Here is a 21,466-nt window from a genome sequence, read left to right as displayed (position 1 = left end):
TCCTCAAGCTGTGAGCCATGGCCAAAGAAAAAAATTAAAGAAAAAAAAAATCAAAACCACCAGCCTTTCATCTTCCACTGCTTGATGTTCATCACACTCATCCCCACGCCCACATTTGTCTGGGGCGGATCCTCCTCTCCTCTCCTCCTGACCCCCTACCCATCTCTGGCTCCTGCCATCTCCTCTGTATCTGGCTCACCGTGATGGAGAAACCATGGCAACCCCCAGGTCCGACGAGGTCCCTCTCCCACTCAGACACCTCTGGTGGGCCCTGAACGATGGGACTTCCCATCCTTTGGCGGGTGCATGGAGTCCTCTTCACATGCTCCTCTCCTGTTTTATCCAAGCCCCTCCCACTGCCCCTTTCTCACTTTATTTCCATCAACATTGGACTAAATTTGGTCCCAGAAGCTTCCTTGCCCTGCACTCCTCTAGTCTCTATGGGTATGGGCTCGGCCCAGACTATTTCTCTCTGAATTGTAAAAAAACAACAGTATTATATTCTCTGAGCAGATTGAGGGCCCTCTGTTCCCCATTTCTCATAATGCAAACATCGCCTTGTATTTTCCTTCTGCGGTATGGGGTTCACACGAGACCCCAGGTCTGCTGGGGACAAAACTGCATTGTGGGCTTCACTGGAGGCACAGCAGAGAGCAATCCACCTGCCAGTGCAGGAGACCAGGGTTCGACCCCTGCCCGGGAAGATTCCACATGCCGCACAACAACTAAGCCCACGTGCCCCAACTATCAGTGGAACCCCTGCTCTAGAGCCTGAGAGCCACAACTCCTGAGCCCAAGTGCTGCAACTCCTGAAGCCCTAGTGTCTAGAGCCCATGCTCTGAAGCAAGAGAAGCCTCCACAATGAGAAGCCTGAGCCCCACAATGAAGAGTAGCCCCCACTCGCTGCAACTAGAGAAAGCCCATGCAAAGCATCAAAGACCCAGTGCACCCCAAAATAGTAAATAATTTTAAAGACTGTACTGTGCCTTTTTTGTGTGTGTTCAGTTGCTCAGTCATGCCTGACTCTTTACAGCCCCATGGACTTTAGCCTGCCAGGTGCCTCTGTCCATGGGGTTTCCCAAGCAAGAACAGTGGGGTGGGTTGCCATTTCCTACTCTAGGGCATCTTCCCCACCCTGGGATCTGTAAGGTCAAAACGGCCCAATGATGTTGAATAAAAGAACCCAGACACCAAATAGATAATGTAACAGGCTTTACTGGCTGCGCGCCCCTGGGTGGAACCCCAAGACCGAACAGAGCGAGGTCAGGAGGTCTGCGCCGAACAAAAGCAAGAGGCAACTTATATAACTTTAGGCAAGATTGGGAGTGGTGGTCCCTCACAGGTCAGTTAGCTGGGGGGTGAGACTGGGTTGGTTGTCCGGTCTGTTCAAGGTTGTGCTGACGCAGCGGAATAGTTCTTGCTGTTCATCGGCAGAACGCCATTTCTGGACAGGAGGTTAGGAGGGGGAGGTTAGGAGAGGGTTGATCTCTACCAGGAGCTGACACCTCAAGGACACTCTAGCAATGGGGGAGGGAATGAGGGAACAGAGCACAATAGTCAGCCTTTTTCTGCCAGTGGGAAGAAGAGAAGGGGGGAAGGGAAGAGGCCAAAATGGCCACTGAGGTCCGACCTTACAGGATCGAATTGCCTGTCTTCCGTTTTCAGCATTGGCTGGTGGATTCTTTGCCACTGAGCCACCTGGGAAGCCTGTGCCTTTTAACCCCCTTGTCTAATTCAGTGCTTGGCCATGGTGGACCACAGGTTACTCCAGAGAGGTACTGAGTCACCTCATCCTGGCTTTTCTCCCTTGGGGTACAGCGATACAGTGCCTGCCATCCATTAAACGCCTTCATTCAGTGTGCAGGAACTTATCAAATCTCTAAAGCACTCTCAGCAACCTGTGCTGCCTCTAATCCCCCAACAAGGATGACAACAAAAGAAAGTGGGAGACCCTCTGTCCTAAGAACAGAATGGCTGCCTGCGGGGAGCTCTCCATGGTCCTGGGAGTCTCCTTGTGCATGGGGGCTCCGACTCAAGACACGCTGCGATTACTGCCTGCCTTCTCCTTTCCTCCTCACAGCATCTTGACTTCACTTTCCGCACCATCCAGACTCCACCGTCCATTTCTGTATTCTTTTCTTGTTTAATGAAAATATAACAGAACACACAAAACCACAAAGTAAAATATAGCCATCCAGCATGAGTACTAATTGAAAAATAGATGTGATGTATTTGCTTTAGATGTTTAACACAAACAAGAGAAAGTACCCTTCCGGAACACTGAAGTCATCTCAATTCCCTGCTGAGTTCCAGTCTCCTCTTGTCTTCGAAGATCAGAGATCTTGCCTTCACACAGTTAAGGACTTCTGGGTATCCAATCATTTTTATATTTCCACTGACCACTGTTCTCTACAGATACATTGTTTTGTTTCCCTCTGAACTCGAAACTCTGTATCACTCTCCCGTGACTTTTCCTCTTGCTTCCTCCCTTCACCAGAAAGCTAACCCCCACTTCCTGTCTAGTCTGAGTTCCCCTACTTTCAAATGTACAGTCAAACGTGGGGCCTCCTACATGGTGCTGTGCTGCCCTGTTCTTGGTCTTCAGTTACATTTCCCAGGACAACCTTGATTTAACCTTCTACCTCTTCTATCAAATTCTCATTTTCTGAGTTACTAGATTCATTGTTCTCAGATAATTTCATTTTCACATCTTATTGTCCGTGAGTGCAATATTTTTTTAAGCTTGAGATGTAAGGGACATACAATGAACTGCTTATGCTTAGAGTATATAATTTGATGCATCCAGCTGTGGACTCTTCACACAACCAAGATAATAACCATCAACCCCAAAGATTTCCTTATGCCCTTTTGTAAGACCCCACCCCGCTGCCTGCATTCCCAGGCAAATGTTTATCTGCACACAATGAACTTGGTACTCATTAACTGGTTTCTTTCAGCCAGCAAAATCCTTCTGAGATATATTCATGTTGTTGTGGAGATTCCTACTTTATTCCTTTTTAGTACAGGGTAGTATTCCATTGTACGGACACACAATAATATGTCTAAACCATTCATCTGTTGGTGGACAACTGGATTGTTTCTCGTTTTGGGGTATTATAAATAAAACTGCTGGGAACATTCATGTAAAAGTGTTTGTAGAGAGACATGCTTTTATTTCTTGAGTAAATGCCTAGGAGAGAACTGTTCAAGTCACACAGGAAGCCTATGTTTAACTTTTAACAAACTGTCGCTGTGCCTCCCAAGGTGGTTAGATCGTCCCCGATTCCCACTAGCAGTGTGTGAGGGTTCCAGGGCCTCCACATCATTGCCAAGCCTTGGTTGGTCATCCTCTTTAATTTCAGCTATTCCAAGAGGTGGGTAGTGGTATCTCATTGCGGCTTGACTGGTGTTTCCCTAGTGGCGAAAGATGGCAAGCATCTTTGCATGTGCGTTTTGCCATTTGTACATATTCTTTGGTGAAGTGGCCATTCAAATCTTCCACCCATTAAAAACTATTTAAAATATTTATTATTGAGACTTGAGAGGTCTTGACGCATCTGGATGTAAAGCGTCCGTCGGATGTGGTTTGTAAGCCTCCATCAGCCACCCAGCCCTCACGCCGCTGCGTCACACTTGCACGGTAACCGTCCCACACACATGCACTCCTCTGTGCGTGCTGAGTTGCCCAGATGTCACAATTGAAAAAAAAAAAAAAACATTTCCCTTTTGTTCCCGCAATGAGGTTTTCTCCAGAGCTGTTTGCTTTCCATGACAGGGACTCTTCTAAGTATCTGGTGATTCTTGGTCATCAGTTCACACCTTTAAAAAAGCACCAGAAAAGCAGAGCAGGAGCTGTCACCAAGGGGCAATACCACCCCAAGCAGGTTCCCATGCAGCCCACGGCAGAAGGTGACAACCACCACGCTACACGGGATGGTTCCTGAAGACCGAAACGTGGAGGCCTTTTTTCCTAGGATGCCAGCAACTATTTGCTCTGGTTCTCCCTGGAGACGCCTGCAGCCCTGCCCCCATCATGATTCTCCCCTGGGGATGGGCACAGAGCTGATTTCTGGGCTTTGCGTCCACTTTATGGAGAGTGGTGAGAGCAGTTCTGTGCAGTTAGCTCTCCACCCTCCCATCAGCTCTGGCATTTAGGGACGTCCACCGTCACAGCCCCACCCACTCCAGTGTTCTTGCCTAGAGAATCCCAGGGACGGCGGAGCCTGGTGGGCTGCCATCTATGGGGTCGCACAGAGTCAGACACGACTGAAGCGACTTAGCAGCAGTAGCAGCAACCGTCACAGCCCCAGGTGGCGTGAGTGGTAAAGAATCTGCCTGCCCATGCAGGAGATATGAGAGACGTGGGTTTAAGCCCTAGGTCGGGAAGATCCCTTGGAGGTGGGCATGGCAACCCACTCCAGTATTCTTGCCTGGAGAATCCCCATGGACAGAGGAGCCTGGCGGGCTACAGTCCACAGGGTCACAAGGAGTTGGACACAACTGAAGTGACTGAGCACGCACGCACATCACAGCACCTTTGCTCGATTCCACCTGTCTCCATGCCGACATGTGCTGTGGATACACTGCGGTGACTCGATCTCATTCTCCTGACGGGGCCAACCCCAGCCCTTAAACTCCTTCACAGGGACTGTAATGGTCAAAATGAGGCAGAGGGAAGTAAAAGCATATGTTCAGCTTATCATATTTAACTGGGAACTTCTAAGTGTACTCCTAAAAACATAAAACCATTCCTTGGATGCTCAGTGCTCAGTCGTGTCCAGTTCTCTGTGGACTGTACCCCGCCAGGCTCCTCTGTTCATGGAACTTTCTAGGCAATAATACCAGAGTGGGTTGCCATTTCCTCCTCCAGGGGATCTTCCCCACCCAGGGATCAAACCTGAATCTCCTGTGTCTCCTGCAATGCAGGTGGATTCTCTACCTGCTGAGCCACCAGGGAAGCCCCAAACCACTCCTAAGGATGCTTAAAAAAAAAGGAACTCTTCTTTCCAGATCACTATAGAAAGTAAACAAAAGAAGCTGCAAACAATAAAAGCATAAAGTATGATAAAAGACAGAACATTTCAGTGTAAAAGAACATTTCACTTAGTAAAAGAATTTGAGCTTTCAGTGGCAAAGACCATTTGTTAGGTTGGTAAAGATAATTAAAACAAAAGATTTAAAAAACCTGGAATGAGGAGACAGCCAAAGACATGCCAGATGAACTTATCAACAAAGAGTTTTGTGGCCATCTTTTTATCAAAGTAGAGTTAAGGCAGAAAGCATTCAGCAGGGAGATTTTCTCATATTGATAACAAGTACAGATCAGAGAGTGGAAAACTGTGAAAAACGACAGCATCGAAACACAGAGCAAAAACTGGTGTAAAATGAAAATGTGATCTGGAAGACAAGGTTGCAGAGAACGTTAACAGTATAAATACTGTATCTGAGTTAAGTACAGAAGAAACAGCACCAACTTTTAAAATGCTCTTGTATTTTATACAAAAAGGTTTGAGGCTACAGAGGAAAACCCAAATTTCTCAAAGGAGAAATCACACGGATGGTAATCTCCAGTACACCCACACATGAGAAAAGAACAAAAACATGTTTAAATAAAATCCCCCCAAACGGTCAAAACGTAAAAAGCACCACAGAGAACAAAAGACTCGTTTTCCGAAAACATTTAGATCAGGGCCGCCGTGATAGTCCAGTGGTTAAGAATCTGCCTTGTGATGCGGGGGACACTGGTTCGATCCTGGCCCAGGAAGATTCCACATGCGTGCGTCACAGCTGCTGAAGCCGGAGGGCCTAGAGCCTGTGCTCCCGAACAAGAGAGGCCACCGTGATGGGAAGCCTTAGCACCGCAGTCAGGGAAAGACCGCACGCTGCAACCAGAGGCCAGCACAACCAGGAATAAACAAATACATAAAAGTTTAAACTCAAAGTAAAACAAACAGACAAAAAAGATAAGCATGGAGAGTAGCCAGTGAATAACGACAAGATCAGAATGTCCAAGTGAACCGAGTTTTAGTCTGTCATCTCCTCTACACCTGCTGGAAAATCCTTGACTTCCTTTTTGATCTGCATGAAGTGAATTTGAAAATCTGGGTAAACAGAAAATGAACAAAAACAGCAAAGACGTGATCCCAATGGCTAAAGCAGAAAACAGAACAATAACCACACCGGAAAACAAAAGTGATCAAAATAATAATTCTGAGCTAGGCATTCCCGTAAGATTATGCAAAAATCATAGCAATCACCTCTATTATTTAATCCTGCTCTTAAATTTCTTGCTAATATAAGAAGCAGACAACAACAATACCAACCGCTTCAAATACTGCAAAACAAGAACGAGTTACGGTATCTGAGGATGGTATGTTGCGAAGCTGGAGGACCTGAGGGTAACGACAACAAAAAGCTGGAATTCATAAAATAATCCTAGCAGCATGGCTGGATGAGACTGAGCAAACTCCAGGAGACAGTGAAGGACAGGGAAGTCTGCAGTGCTGCAGTCTTATGGGGTCACCAAGAGTCCAACATGACTCAGCAACTGAACAAGAAGCAAGGCTGGATGTGACAAATACAGAAGCACAGTGTGTGTGGGGGGTGTGCTGTCATGCTCAACTCTGTGACCCCATAGACTTTAGCTCGCCAGGCTCCTCAGTCCATGAGATTCTCTAGACATGAATACTGGAGTGGGTAGCCATTCCTTTCTCCAGGGGATCTTGCCTACCCAGGGACTGAACCTGAGTCTCCGGTGTCTCCTGCATTAGCAGGTGAATTCTTTATCACTGTGGATAGCTTTCATTCATCCTAGTTATAAAATGTTTTTGGGGACACAGTCTCATTCACAGGAAAGAATAAAATATCTAAAAATAACCCTAGCAGAAATGCATACAATTTATATAAATAATGTTACACAGCTCTACCGCGAGACAAAAAATATTGGGCACTATGAAATGTAAGGGCTTAACTGGTGGCTCAGACTGTAAAGAACCTGCCTGCAATGCAGGAGACTGGAGTTCGATTCCTGGGTTGGGAAGATCCCCTGGAGAAGGAAATGGTAACCCACTCCAGTATTCTTGCCTGGAGAACCCCACGGACAGAGGAGCCTGGTGGGCTACAGTTCATTGCGTTGCAAAGAGTCGGACACGACTGAGCGACTAACACACACACATGAAATGGTGATATGAGTGGGAAGGAGAAGACTGCAGGGCTGAAACTCATGTTACTGTCTGAACTTCTAGTGCGAAGAACTGTCCACACAGAAGAGTAACAAAATGACTGCGCCTTTAATGGTAATTTTATTAATCTCCTTTATTTTTGTAATGAACATAATAACAAACTGTCATAACTTGCTACGTTACAGCATCCAGTAAACGGAAGACAGGCAGACGAGGCAGACCGAGATCTCCTCCTGCGTCAACCACAGAGCCAGTGTGTGCCAGTGAAGCAGGGACCGCGTCCAATCCCCACTGAACCCCAAATTCTGGTCACTCAAAAAAGGAGCACCAACAGATGCAGAATCCTCAGCGAGCCTCTCTGACAAGCCTCTTTCTGGCCAGGTACGCCTTCCAGAACCCAGGCCCAAATCAGTTAAGCCTTGCTCAGATTTCTGAGTTTTCCAGACGACATTCTACTGTTTCGTGGTTTCAAGTAGTTATTCAGTTGGAAAAAAGTCCAAAGTTTATTTGATCATAAAGTTTCCCTGCAAGAGCATTCCAGTTTTAGCTAAAATGAAGCACAGAATTTATCTGATCATAAAAGTTCCCTGCAAAAGCATTCCAGTTTTAGTTAAAATGAAGGACAACCACATCGGGAAAAGCTTTTCGAAAACCCTAAGAGACTGTAACAAACGGCTAACACCGAGAAGACAGTTTCTACGTGAAAACTCAGGGGAGGAGGGAGCCCCTGGTTGGGAAGGTGAACTGGAAGGGGAGGGGAAGGCTGATCCGATGGGGTGCCCAGGGGCCCGGGGGGCAAGGGCCAGAGGGCGTGCTCGCTGCCAGGAGGCGGCAGCTGAAGAATACCTAAGACACAGCGTCATGCGTCCTGGAGTCCCCCGTCACTCAGCATGGTCAGCGATCGTAAGCGAACAGGAACTCTCTCCACTCACCCCTGTTCCAGTCCCCAGCTCTGCAGACGCGGAAGCAAGAGAAGAGAGGGGTCCTCGGCCTGTGTTCATTACCTTTTCACAGCAGAGACTCAACAGCCTGCCAAAGGGGAGGCTGCTTTGACACATCCGGCAATACCCAGTAAATGTTATTACTGCCATGATCTCCGTAGAGTTAGAAGTGTCGAGAACAAGAAATTCTGCTTCAAGTTGCAGGTGTGCAATCTTGAGAAGTAATTAAAAAAAACACAAAAGTGCCTGGAAAAACTCTAATTCTCCCTCAAAGGAGGAAGGAAAGCTATCCCAGGCCAGTAGCACCTGGGGAGGGCTGCCCTGGGCACCTTCATGCCCCCAGTTGAGGGCCACCAGGAAGTCCTCCTGGGGGGATACAGCAGCCTGCTCCTGAAGAATGCCCCTGGCCCCCTGCCTCCCAGTGAGGTCACTTGGTGGACCGGGCCGGAGCAGGTGCCAGAGGCCTTTGGTATCAGCCTCCATTGGGCCTCCCCGGGCCCAACTTCTCTGCCTGCCCAGCACCCAGTCGTGAGAGGCTGTGGGCACACCATGGGTACCCAGAAGTGTCTGACCTGGTGAGACGAGGGACATGAAGACAGAACATGCCTCCGGTGGGGGTAGGGGGATGTCCCTTTTGACCTTAGACTCATGCTGCAGAGGTTGTGTAAGGGGTACAGAAATGTTTCAGTTCATGGAAAGTGAAAATGTCAGTCGTTCAGTCGTGTCCAACTTTGCAACCCCACGGACTGCAGCCCGCCAGGCTCCTCTGTCCATGGGATTCTCCAGGCAAGAATACTGGAGTGGGTTGCCATGTCCTTGGCCAGGGGATTTTCCCAACCCAGGGACTGAACCCAGGTCTCCTGCACTGCAGGCAGATTCTTTCCCATTTGAGCCACCAAGCCCCACTCCACGGAGGCAGACCCCAAATCAGAGGAGTTCAGATTCCTGACCTGGTTGGTGATTTCAGTTTGATTAGACTGTTATTAGGCAGCTGCCACATTTGTTAGGGAAAAAAAGTCCTAGAGCAAATCTTAAAAAAGATGAAGTACCAGAAAAATTACAGACATCAGTTCATTTATACGGTCCGGAGAGAAACATCATCGAAAAGCTTCAAGTCAAAGATAATTCCACTGACGACAAACTTAAATCAAAAACGGAATCATGATTTTTCTGAATTTTGGATAATCTTCAAATTTCTCATGGTACCACCTGAAACAAGACAAAAAAAAACATTAAAAAAGTTACTTTTCTCACAGAAACGTTTAACCAGATGCTAACAAAATGGACAATATTCTCCTCATAAAGGGGTCCTGACCTTTTCAAAAGTAGTAATAAAACAGTAGAAATGAACACAGCATTGATAAGGAAACATACTCTAATCAAAAAAGGGTAATAAAAATTCTGGCACCTCAGGTACGGAGCTTGACTTTGTCAGTATTATGAATACCTAAACACATCTGATTGCACAGCACGATTCGAGAGGACATGACACCTATAATTCACCTTTACATTGGCAAGGAGAGTTACAGGCATGTGATAAGCAAGTGATCAGGAGACTGGGTGGCTCCCTCAGCAGACCCCAGAAGCAAACAGACTAGGGGAAGGGAGGGGGACCGAGTAGGTGTGTCCTGACCGGTTTGGCGACTCTGAGAGTTTTCTTCAGTCCTCGGAGGAGAACTGGGGCCCAGGGTCTGTGGCAAGAGCACGCAGCTACGGGCCAGGCAGCTCTCCAGACAAATCTAGGAACATGCAACAGGGTCGTTCATAATCTGGCCCTCCACTTAGACAGACATTTTCAGTTTTGACTATAAATGAAGTCAACCAAGTCACACTCATTCATTGTGGAAAAGGGCTGCAGCTAGGTGGACGGAGTAAAAATGAAAAAACAATCGGACAAAATGGAGAAACAGACGGAAAAAGGGAGCTTCCCTAAGCACAATGAAGGTTAAACAAACTGAAAACAACGATGGAAAACGATTAGCTATTATTTTCAAAGATGGCAGAAATATACAAAATGTACTTGTTACAAAGATGGCAGAAATAGATGAAGACAACAATCTGGAAGTGAGTCAGTAAAATCCTGCTGGTTTTAGATTAAATTCAACACTGTCATCTGCGTGGAGTCGCGACATGGAAGACTGCCAGGGTACTTTCACGCGCTCTTCTGTATCCCCAAAAGACACATCAAGAGAAGCACCCCGAGAAGGTGGTCAGTGGACCTTGGATGAAGCATCACCTCCCCTGACGTGTGTGTGTGTGTGCATGCATGCTCAGTCGTGTCCAATTCTTTGTGCCTCTGTGGACTGTAGTCCACCAGGCTCCTCTGTCCATGGGTTTTCCCAGGCAGGAGTACTGGAGTGGGTTGCCACTTCCTTCTCCAAGGGATCTTCCCAACCCAGGGATCAAATCCACATCTCTTGCATCTCCTGCATTGGCAGGTGGATTCTTTACCACTTGAGCCCCCTGGGAGACCACAACAACCATGGTCTTTTCCAGATCAGTGACGTGCCTGGAGACAAGAGGGGTCAGAGGCCATGGTAACCACGGACTTTTCCAGATCAGTGATGTGCCTGGAGATAAGAAGGGTCAGAGGCCATGGTAACCACGGACTTTTCCAGATCAGTGATGTGCCTGGAGATAAGAAGGGTCAGAGGCCATGGTAACCATGGACTTTTCCAGATCAGTGATGTGCCTGGAGTCAAGAGGGGCCACACACAGCAGCGGAGCCGAGTACGTGTACAATCCATATGTTGACTCACGCTGGCCTGTGCTACGGTTTGAATGTGAACCCTGCAAAGTTGTGTTAAAAACCTAAAGCCCAAGGGGATGATAGCATTAGGAGGTGAGGCCTTCTGGAGGTGATGAGGGTGGAGCCCCAAGCATGGAGTCAGTGCCCTGATTAAAGGGGCCCCAGAGCCCCTCCGTCTCCCCGCCTTGTGAGTTTACAGCGAGCAGGCACCATCCGCGACCCAGCCGAGGGCGTCCCCCAAACTGGCCCTGCTGGTGGCATCCGGGTCTCAGATTTGCTGCCTCCAGAACTGGGAGAAACAGATATCCCTTGTTTATAAGGCCCTGATTTATGGAATGTTTGTTACAGCAGCCTGTGTACTAAGACAGCCTGCTCGGGATCCAGGACACAAACCAGCTGGTTCCTAAGAGCCTCCCATGGCTCAGCAGGGCTGACACCAGGCCAGGAGGGCAGGAAGTGAGTCCCTCTCCTGACCCTGCCTGGGGACTGGGGGCAGCGGCCTCGTAAGGGCAAGAGTGAAGGCCAGCAGCAGTCCGAAGTCAACAAGGACAGCCTCACCCACACAGCCCTCGGGACATCTCTGAGCACTGTGCAGCCCAGGAAGCTGTTCTACTTTGTTTAACCACTGAGACCTCAAATCCACCTGAAGAAAAGACTTCAAAGCAGAGATCGCCAACCTTCTTGGCACTAGGGACTGGTTTCTCGGAAGATGGTTTGTCCACAGACCAGTTCCGGGGAATGGTTTCAGGATGCTTCAAGCACATTATGTGCATTGTGTACTTTCTTTTATTATCCTTTTATTATTACATCAGCGCCACCTCAGATCATCAGGCATCAGATCCCAGAGGTTGGGGCCCTGCTTAGAAGGAGTCTTCCAGCGGTCCGATGCTTAACGCTCTGTGCTTCTGCTGCTGGGGGCATGGGTTTGACCCCTGGTTAGAGAACTGAGATCGCATAAGATCACTCATGCTGTACAGTACACACACACACACACACACACTAAGATCACTCATGCTGTACAGTGTGCGCGCACACACATACACACACACACTTTATGTATGTCGCTCATACTGTACAGCACACACACACACACAGAACTGAGATCACATAAGATCGCTCATGCTGTACAGCGCGCGCGTGCACACACACACACACACACACACACTTTATGTATGTGTTTTCCTGGGGCATGGGTTTGACCCCTGGTCAGAGAACTGAGATCACATGAGATCGCTCATGCTGTACAGCACACACACACACACACACACACTTTATGTATGTGTTTTCCTGGGGCATGGGTTTGACCCCTGGTCAGAGAACTGAGATCACATGAGATCGCTCATGCTGTACAGCACACACACACACACACACACTTTATGTATGTTGCTCATGCTGTACAGCGCGCACACACACACACACACACACACTTTATGTATGTGTTTTCCTGTTGTTCAGTCGCTTAGTTGTGTCTGACTCTTCGTGACCCCATGCATGGCAGCACACCAGGCTTCCCTGGCCTTCACTATCTCCTGGAGTTTGCTCAACTCATATCCATTGAGTCGGTGATGCTATCCAACCATCTCATTCTCAATCACCCCCTTTACCTCTTGCCCTTAATCTTTCCCAGCATCAGGGTCTTTTCCAAAGAGTTGACTCTTTGCATTAGGAAGCTAAAGTATTGGAGCTGCAGCTTCAGCATCACTCTTTCCAATGAATATTCAGGACTGATTTCCTTTAGTATTGACTGGTTGGATCGCCTTGCAGTCCAAGGGACTCTCAAGAGTCTTCTCCAACACCACAGTTCAAAAGCATCAGTTCTTCCGTGCTCAGCCTTCTTTATGGTCTAACTCTCACATCCGTTCAAGACTACTGGAAAAATCACAGCTTTGACTATACAGACCTCTGTCAGCAAAGTGATATTTCTGCTTTTAATACACTGTCCAGGTTTGTCACAGCTTTCTTTCCAAGGAGCAAACGTCTTTGAATTTTATGGCTGCAGTCACTGTCCACAGTGATTTTGGAGCTCAAGAAAATAAAGTCTGTCACTGTTTCCACTTTCCCCCTTCTACTTTCCATGAACTGATGGGACAGGCTGCCACAATCTTAGTTTTCTGAATGTTGAGTTGTAAGCCAGCTTTTTAACGCTCCTTTTTCACCCTCATCAAGGGGCTCTTTAGTTCCTCTTCACTTCCTTCCATTAGAGTGGTAACATCTGCCTATCTGAGGCTGTTGATACTTCCTCAGCAATTTTGATTCCAGCTTGTGATTCATCCAGCCATTCAGTTCAGTTCAGTTCGGTTCAGTCTCTCAGTCGTGTCTGACTCTCCGCGACCCCATGAATCATAGCACGCCAGGCCTCCCTGTCCATCACCAACTCCCGGAGCTCACTCAAACTCATGTCCACAGAGTTGGCGATGCCATCCAGCCATCTCATTCTCGGTCGATCCAGCCACAGACACTTTTAAAAGGACAAGCAGCGTATTTCTATTACTTCTCTCGTTCATTTTTCTACCCCTAGAATCAAAGCTTATGTGACACTGACCAGGGCTGGATACCAGTTCTTTGTCTTGAATTTATTACTGTCAAGGCTGAACTGATGTCTCATTGCCTTTCTGTTGAATGCGGAATAACCCTGTAACCGTTTGTGTGTCTGTGTGTTTCTAGCTCATGAAAAGCTTCATGTTCCCAATCTCTCTTCCAGAAGCCTTTGTCTGCCAGGGACAGGTCACTGATGGGTGACTAAACACTTTTCAAGTGTAAACAAATCACAGATCTTTATGAAAGTCTTACGAAATACACTGTTGTTCCACGAATCTAATTTTTTAAAAATTTATTTTCTAAGACGTTAGATATTTTTAGTCTAAGGAGATGATAATATATGGTTTCAGCCAGGCCTGTGGAGAGCATGGATCTTTCTGGTTCTGGACAAAATGTTTTGTAGGCCTGAGATGGCAGGGATCAACCAGCAGAGGAGAAAACCCAGAGTCTCAGACTCCCGGCCCGTGCTCACGGCCCCGTGGATGCTGCATCCCAGAAGGGCTGGCATGTCAGTTTTCTGGGGCTGCTGCAACACAGAGCCACAAACCTGGGGCTTGAAATGACAGCAGGTCTGCTCTCACCGCCTGGCAGCCAGAAGCCCACCCTCCAGGTGTGGGCAGGAACATGCTCCCTCCCAGGCCCAGGGGACAGTCCGGCCTGTCTCTCCCAGCTTCTGGCTGCCTCTGGGTGCCACGGGCCATGTCAGCATCGCTGCGTTCTCGGCCTCCAGCTTCCCTCTGTGTCTGCCTGCTGGTGGCCGTCTCTTCTCTGCGTGCCCATCTGTGTCCAGGTTTCCCTTCTTCATAAAGACACCAGTCCTCAGGCCTGACTCCAGCGCCACCTCACCTGAACCAGCCCCATCAGCACAGACTCCACTCCCAGGGTCAGGACACAATCTGACACATGCCAAACTCCTAGCATCGCTGTGGCAACAGGGGGACTTTCCCCATGCTGAGCCAGTCTGGGAGCCCTTCTGTCGCAGGACATGTGACTTCGAACCTGCCTGAGGCTTTGTTCCCCAAGCGTCGGTTTCCTACCTGTTAGACTGGGCGGATGCCCTTCAAGATCATTTCACCTTTAACACCCCGTGTTTTTTATGCTGATGGTCCAATGTATCACAGGGGATCTGACAGAGGTCGAGGCCCCACACTCTGGAAAATGATGTGACTCAGGGGTATGGAGCCCATTGGGGACCCTAGGCCGGTGCGGTGGGGCACACCTATGGGATGGGACTCTGCCAGGGCACAATGCCGACTCTTCCAACGACTGCTGCCTGGTCAGCATCCCCCTTTGTCACGAGCGAGTCCACAGCACACCCTGAATCCCCTGCCAGACATGTGCTTGACCATGGAGCCAGGCATGGAATATCCAGGATGCTCAGATCAGGGCGAAGCAAACAAAGATGCTGACACATGTCTGACGATTACAGTAGGCATTTCTTTGGACTTCTGTGCTTTTCCGTTTTCATGTAGACATTTGTGCTTTTCCGTTTTCATGTAGTCGTGTCCGACTCTTTGTGACCCCATGGACTGTATAGCCTGCCACACTTCTCTGTCCATGGAATTCTCCAGGCGAGAGTACTGGAGTGGGTTGCCATTTCCTCCTCCCAGGGATCTTCCTGACCCAGGGATCAAAGCCGGCTCTCTCGACTTAGAGGCTGAGTCTTTAACGTGTGAGCCACCAGGAAAGCCCTTTTGTCTAGCTAACGCCTGGTATAAACTGGGATTTGACAAATTAGCATGAATACTTCTAAAATCTAACCTGAGGATTGCTCTACGGAGATCAGAGAACAAATTAAAAATGCCGAACGTGTTTTCGAACGTACTTGTGATGTTGTTGAGCCCTGGTGAACAGGACACAGAAGGTGAACACAGCGAAAGCCCAGCCCTGGATGGACCAGCTGGCGAGGGCGTAGCCGCACCACTCCACGACTTCTCCGAAGTAGTTGGCCGCAGATATGTATTCAAACAAGCCCCCTAGGAGAAAACAGACCCAGCAGCACATTTACTAAAAACCAATGCCTAATGAAACCTTGACTTGAGAGAGACCTATGGGTACCTATGGGGAGAACATAAAAACCAGCTCTGGAAAAACACGACCTTCACAGAACTTGCATCGATGAGATACCTCCAATGAGACCAGCTTTACTACTTCATATTACAACTTCTGGTTTTACCTGTGTGCCTATATCAATATTCACCTGTTTATCTGACTGTAAAAGTGCTACGGCTTTAACATACTGCAATATGTTGCTTTACTAGCTAACGAGTCAAGTTGGCAAAACTTAAACAAGGCTGGGGAGCACAGACTGACAGTGTTAGTATGGATAAGATGGACTTCTAGGAACCCCTTTTCAAGGACAGATTCACTTGTGCGTTTACTCATCAAGTCTTCCCAGATTCATCAAATCTACACGACAGGCCAGACCTTCTTCTAAGGATGTGGGGTGCCCCATGGATGAGACTGCTTTCTCCACCCTTGGGCTGTTACGCCTCAGGGAGGGTGAGGGGGACTCGGGCAGAGCAGGATGAGGGGGCTGGGAGTGGGGCTGGGGTGGAAGGAGCTCGGGCCAGAGACCACAGCAGCACACTCCAAGGATAACCCCAGGGCCACAGCTTAAATAATTTGAGGTTCATGGGGTTTTTCGGTCATTTGTTCCGCTGTTATTTCTGTACGGGTTACAGGAAGATAAACACAAGGATTCCAAACTGAGTGCTGCTGTTTGTGCTGTTCACCGTCGCTCTTTTTTAGTTTTACCAACTGATTAAAAAAATTTCTTTTTCATAAGCTCTATTGCTTTTTAACTGATATGTCTATTTAGTTCTTTTTATAGCACTCTACTCCTTTACAGCGGAGAAGGCAATGGCAAGCCACTCCAGTACTCTTGCCTAGAAAATCCCATGGATGGAGGAGCCTGGTAGGCTGCAGTCCGTGGGGTCGCTAAGGGTCGGACACGACTGAGCGACTTCACTTTCACTTTTCACTTTCACATTGGAGAAGGAAATGGCCACCCACTCCAGTGTTCTTGCCTGGAGAATCCCAGGGACGGAGGAGCCTGGTGGGCTTCCGTCTATGGGGTCACACAGAGTCGGACACGACTGAAGTGACTTAGCAGCAGCAGCAGCAACTCCTTTACAGAGTCGGACACGACTGAGCGACTGAACTCCTTTACTCCGGAGAAAGCAATGGCACCCCACTCCAGTGCTCTTGCCTGGAAAATCCCATGGATGGAGGAGCCTGGTAGGCTGCAGACCATGGGGTTGCGAAGAGTCGGATGTGACTGAGCGACTTCACTTTCACTTTCATCCACTGGAGAAGGAAATGGCAACTCACTCCTGTGTTCTTGCCTGGAGAATCCCAGGAATGGCGGAGCCTGGTGGGCTGCCGTCTACGGGGTCGTACAGAGTTGGACACAACTGAAGCGACGCAGCAGCAGCAGCAACTCCTTTACTCAGACTTTCAATCCCTTTATGGTTTAAATATTTAAGTTTTAAATGTGAAAGTTTATAAACTGTATCTGAATTGTAAGCTCTGAGATCGCTTGCATCAATGAGGCCCTTGCTCACGGGGCTATTCCTCATGGGCTCTGCAACTTTTGACTGTGGCCCTTCTCCCGCAGTGTAGGGTCTGCTGGGCTCTCGAGGCCTGAGTTGAAGGCAGGTTCTCTGGGAATCTGGGTTTGCCTCGACTATGGGTGTGAGCCCACCACCCCCAGGACCACAAGGATCCTAATTCATGGCTGGATGGTTTCTCAGATCAGGCAAGCGGCATGAATTTGGGCTGCAAGCCAGCCTGAGGGTCAGCTGGTAGTCACTGATTCAACCAAGATGCACTTGGGACTTTAGCCCTCACTTAGATTTTGCCCTCTGATGATCACGTCTGCTCTTGATACCATACCTATGCATTTAAAAATTTTACTCAACATTTTAAAGTGTTTGGAGAGAGGGTCAGTCAAGGTATCAATTCTATTCTATGGCAAGAAAGGAAGTGCTGGACACCCCTTGTAGACCATAAATTCCTACTCATACGTTCTTCCCAAACAGATATAGCGAGAATTTCCTTTTTGCTTCCATCAGTCAGAACTGGTTCTTCTGTCATTTCAATAAAGCAATGATTGGTCGCTGCTCCTACTAGTAGTAGTAACACACTGAAAGCCTGCAGCTGACGAACACTACACTCCAGTTATGAGCTCTGGCAAAGCCCAAACAGCGAGGCATCACGCCATACAGTCTCAGAATGCATGCTAGGCTGCTTCAGTCGTGCCCGACTCTTTGCAGCCCAGTGGACCGTAGCCCGCCAGGCTTCTCTGCCCATGAATTCTCCAGGCAGTCAATTTTAGAATAAATTCCCCATTTTCAGTACATACCTCTGGGTATTTTATAGCCAGTCTCCCCTGGTTTCCTGAGGTTCCTCAGGACATGATCTGAGTGGATGTTAATCAGCATGCCTATCAACCATAAGGCAGAACCTAAACAAAATAAAACATCCAAGGGTATTACAGTCAATAAGCCAGAGAAATCACAAGGTCAAATGTGAATGAACAGTATTACTGTAATCCTTCACAAGAGCATCAGAGGCATAACAGGAGCCATGACTGATGGTAAAAATCATGGGGATAAACACTGTGCTTTACTTAGAAAGATGACTTACAGGTGTTGCAAGATAGGGTTTGTGTTTCTAAAAACACTGCTGAATTACCCAATTTATTTAAAATAGCTTGATCTGATGGTCAAAATCTAGGTTTTTAGGACGACTGGGATGACTAGAAATCTGACTAAGGCACAAGGCTCTTTCCTAGGAAAAGGTACTGTCATCGCCCGTGGGTGAGCCCACAAAGTTTATGTGACCTCACAGATACTGTCGGAAGCACAGTGTCCCCCCCACCGCCTCCCATGGGCAGACATGGAGCAGGGAGTCCCCAGCGTGTGCTTTACCAGGGTGGGCTGCACTCAGGCCCCTTGAGGGGGTGGTTCCCAGGGGCTGATCCCTGGTCCTTGTTTCTCTATAATTTTATGTAACGATTTAATGTAGATCCACACCCCTCCCCTACCCAATTCCTGTTCGCTCATCATTTGGCAATTGTGGGTCTGTTCGTGTCCTTAACTCTCAACAAAACTGTCAACTGCCAGCTGCCCGGCTCTGGCAAGACATTGCACAGCATCTGAATGCTTTCTCTCCCATTCTTAAACGACTTCAGAGGTTTTTCATCAGTTAAGGGAGACTTAGTATCACACCGCTGAATGTCAACAAGAAAAGGCAAAATGTCAAAATAGTGTTTGATAAAAGGAATGACTTGACTTCGTAAGACGTTCACTTGATTGTTCTGAGATGTGAGAGGAAACGTGAAAGGCACATGGTGCTCAACTGCAGCATTCGACTCAAAGTCAGAGACGAGCACCTGGAGGAACATTATTAACGACTCATCAGTTAGCCCAGGGGCATTAAACAGTTTTCCCGGCTGGGAACAGGGGTGTAAATCATGCTCAGGTCTACAGTAAGGCTTTCAGGATTTCTTTCCTAGGCAGCTTTCTTTCTAAACAGTTTGTACCAAATTTTGTTAGTAGCTTTTGTAAATCACTTATTTTGCTTGCTGTATAGACATTCAGTCGTGTTCAACTCTTCGCGACCCCATGGGCTGCGGCCTGCCAGGCTCCTCTGTCCATGGGATTTCCCAGGCAAGAATACTAGACTGGGTTGCTATTTCTTCCTCCAGGGGATCTTTCCAACTCAGGGATCAAACCCGCGTCTCCTGCACTGGCAGGCAGGTTCTTTACCACTGAGCCACCTGGGAAGCCAAAGCACTTACTAGAGCCATCGATTTATAGTTGACTTGCTACTCTTTTTGTATTTCACTGTATCACTTTTGAAGCTCCAGAAAGCGTCACGTTCTCAAAATTCCATGAGACAAGTTTCCTTTATCACCTAGGTCAGTAATAAAACTAATATTTGTGTTCATCTGAACTAAACATTTAATTTCATGGCTAGAGATCTTAAAATCTTTGTACAAACTCTTTTAGATGAACTACTTTTACTCCTCTGGAAAACTTTTTGTTGGGATTTTATTATCCACTTACCTTTTCATGGTAACTATTGTAAATATAATTAATCATTTATGCTATTTCGAAACTTCAAATAATTACAAAAGCTATGTGTACGTGTACTTTATGAAATGAACAGGATGCCAAAAAAGTAACCCAGCTTGTTTCTCAACGACATATGCTCTCATTTTCAATTCTTCCTGTTCAATCGTGGAGAAGTTAAGAAGTCTACACACAATTTACTGAATGTCTTAAACTTCAGACTAGCTTCAAAGGGTTTGCAGGGGACAAGGCCTACCTGCAGAACTCCTTCAAGTGACTTTTAAATGCACAGACCAAATAATTCTTTTGTTTTACTGCTGCTCATCAACAATTTTCAAACAGTCCACCCCAGAAGCAATTCCCAAGAGAACCTCAAGTAGTAGTAGTGCTAGTTGCTCAATTGTCTCTGACTCTTTGCTGACCCGTGGACTGCAGCCCACCGGGCTCCTCTGTCCATGGGACTCCCCAGGCACAAATACGGGAGTGGGTAGCCATGCCCTCCTCCAGGGGATCTTCTTGGCTCCAGGGATCGAGCCCAGGTCTCTTGCACTGCAGGCAGCGTCTTTACCATCCAAGCCACCCAAATAAACATTTAAAACTGTTATCTTTTGGTTTAAAAAACAAATTCCATTTCTCTGTTCTTGGTTGCCTACTTGTAGGGCTGGTGAAACCACTACTCTGCTATGACTCGGGCTAGGTCTGGGGCCGGGTGATTCACCCTCTGACCTTTCCTTCCTCAGGTGATGAGGACCTAACTTTGGCCCTTCTCTGAACCTCAGAAGGCAGAGACATGGGTGCAGTTCCTGGCAATGGGCCAAGCCTGTTCTGTTTCCTTCCTCCTTCTGATAACTGGGGCAGAAGAAAATCAGATAGAGAGCAGGTAAATCAAGATCATGTTTGGAGGCAGGGTGCAAACACAACAGCTTAGTCTGGTATTTGATGGAGGCACAGATTGTGAAGCTAGCGTGGGTGCGTGCTACGTCGCTCAGTCGTGTCCAACTCTCTGTGACCCCATGGACTGTAGTCCACCAGGCTCCCCTGTCCATGGAGTTTCCCAGGCAAGAACACTGGAGTGGGTTGCCAGGCCCTCCTCCAGGGGGATCTTCCCTTCTCTGGGATTGAGCCAGCATCTCTTACATCTCTTGCATTGGCAGACAGGGTTCTTTACCACTAGTGCCATCTGGGAGTTTAAATGTTAAGTTTTCTCTATTATGACCAATTCACAGACGTGGGGAAAAAAACAAACCAACAAATGAAATGGAGGGTCACTATATTTTTTAATTTGTTTCTGGCTGTGCTAGGCCTTCACTCCTGCACGTGGCTTTCCCAAGTCGCGAGGAGTGGGGGCACTCTCCAGGTGCGGTGCTCAGGCTTCTCCTGGTGCAGACCATGGGCTCTAGGACACACTGGCTTAGTTGGTCTCAGGCAAGTGAAATCTTCCCAGATTAGGGATCAAACTTATGTCCCCTGCATTGTCAGGTGGATTCTTAACCACTGGACCACCAGGGAAGTCCTAAGGTCACTTTATATATAGTTTAAAGGGCTTTTGGGCAATTTGAAAAGTTGATGGACTCTTAGTAGCTACCTGTGTGCATGTGTGTGTGCTCAGTGGCTTAGTTGTGTTCACCTCATTGCAACTCCCTGAATGGGACTCTCCCCCCTCCTCACTCCCCTGCCCCAGGCTCCTCTCTCCATGGAATTTCCCAGGCAAGAATACTGGAGCAGGTTGCCATTTCCCTCTCCAGGGGATCTTCCCGACCCAGGGATCGAACCCACGTTTCTTGCATTGGTAGGCAGATTCTTTACCACTGGACCACCTGGGAAGCCCACTAGCTACCACGGGAGTAAGCTATAACTGAATGTGTTAGAATTTCTAAACATTAGGAGGGTAAACATATAGAAATTTCCTTATAAACAAGAGCCCCCAAATTATATATTTTTAACATCCTTGCAAATATTTTTGATTTTTTTTTTTTT

General features: G+C 47.7%; 1 protein-coding gene across 1 annotated transcript in view; it reads right to left on the bottom strand.

Moving 5' to 3' along the window:
* Positions 1–1,195: 1,195 nt before the first annotated feature.
* The window catches only part of SRD5A1 (steroid 5 alpha-reductase 1), a 50,476-nt gene continuing 30,205 nt past the window's right edge, over positions 1,196–21,466 (bottom strand). Inside the window, exons 3-5 of the mRNA XM_055422286.2 lie at positions 17,776–17,877; positions 15,235–15,385; positions 1,196–9,331 (exon numbers count right to left, since the gene is read on the bottom strand). Coding sequence (XP_055278261.1) covers positions 9,265–9,331; positions 15,235–15,385; positions 17,776–17,877 — 320 coding nt within the window. The 3' untranslated portion in view covers positions 1,196–9,264. The remainder of the gene's footprint in view (positions 9,332–15,234; positions 15,386–17,775; positions 17,878–21,466) is intronic.

Source organism: Moschus berezovskii, chromosome 18, assembly GCF_049115385.1.
Source record: "Moschus berezovskii isolate FMDL1 chromosome 18, NW_MosBer_1.0, whole genome shotgun sequence".
In the NCBI taxonomy this organism is placed as follows: domain Eukaryota; kingdom Metazoa; phylum Chordata; class Mammalia; order Artiodactyla; family Moschidae; genus Moschus; species Moschus berezovskii.
This window is presented reverse-complemented; position numbering and strand designations above follow the sequence as displayed.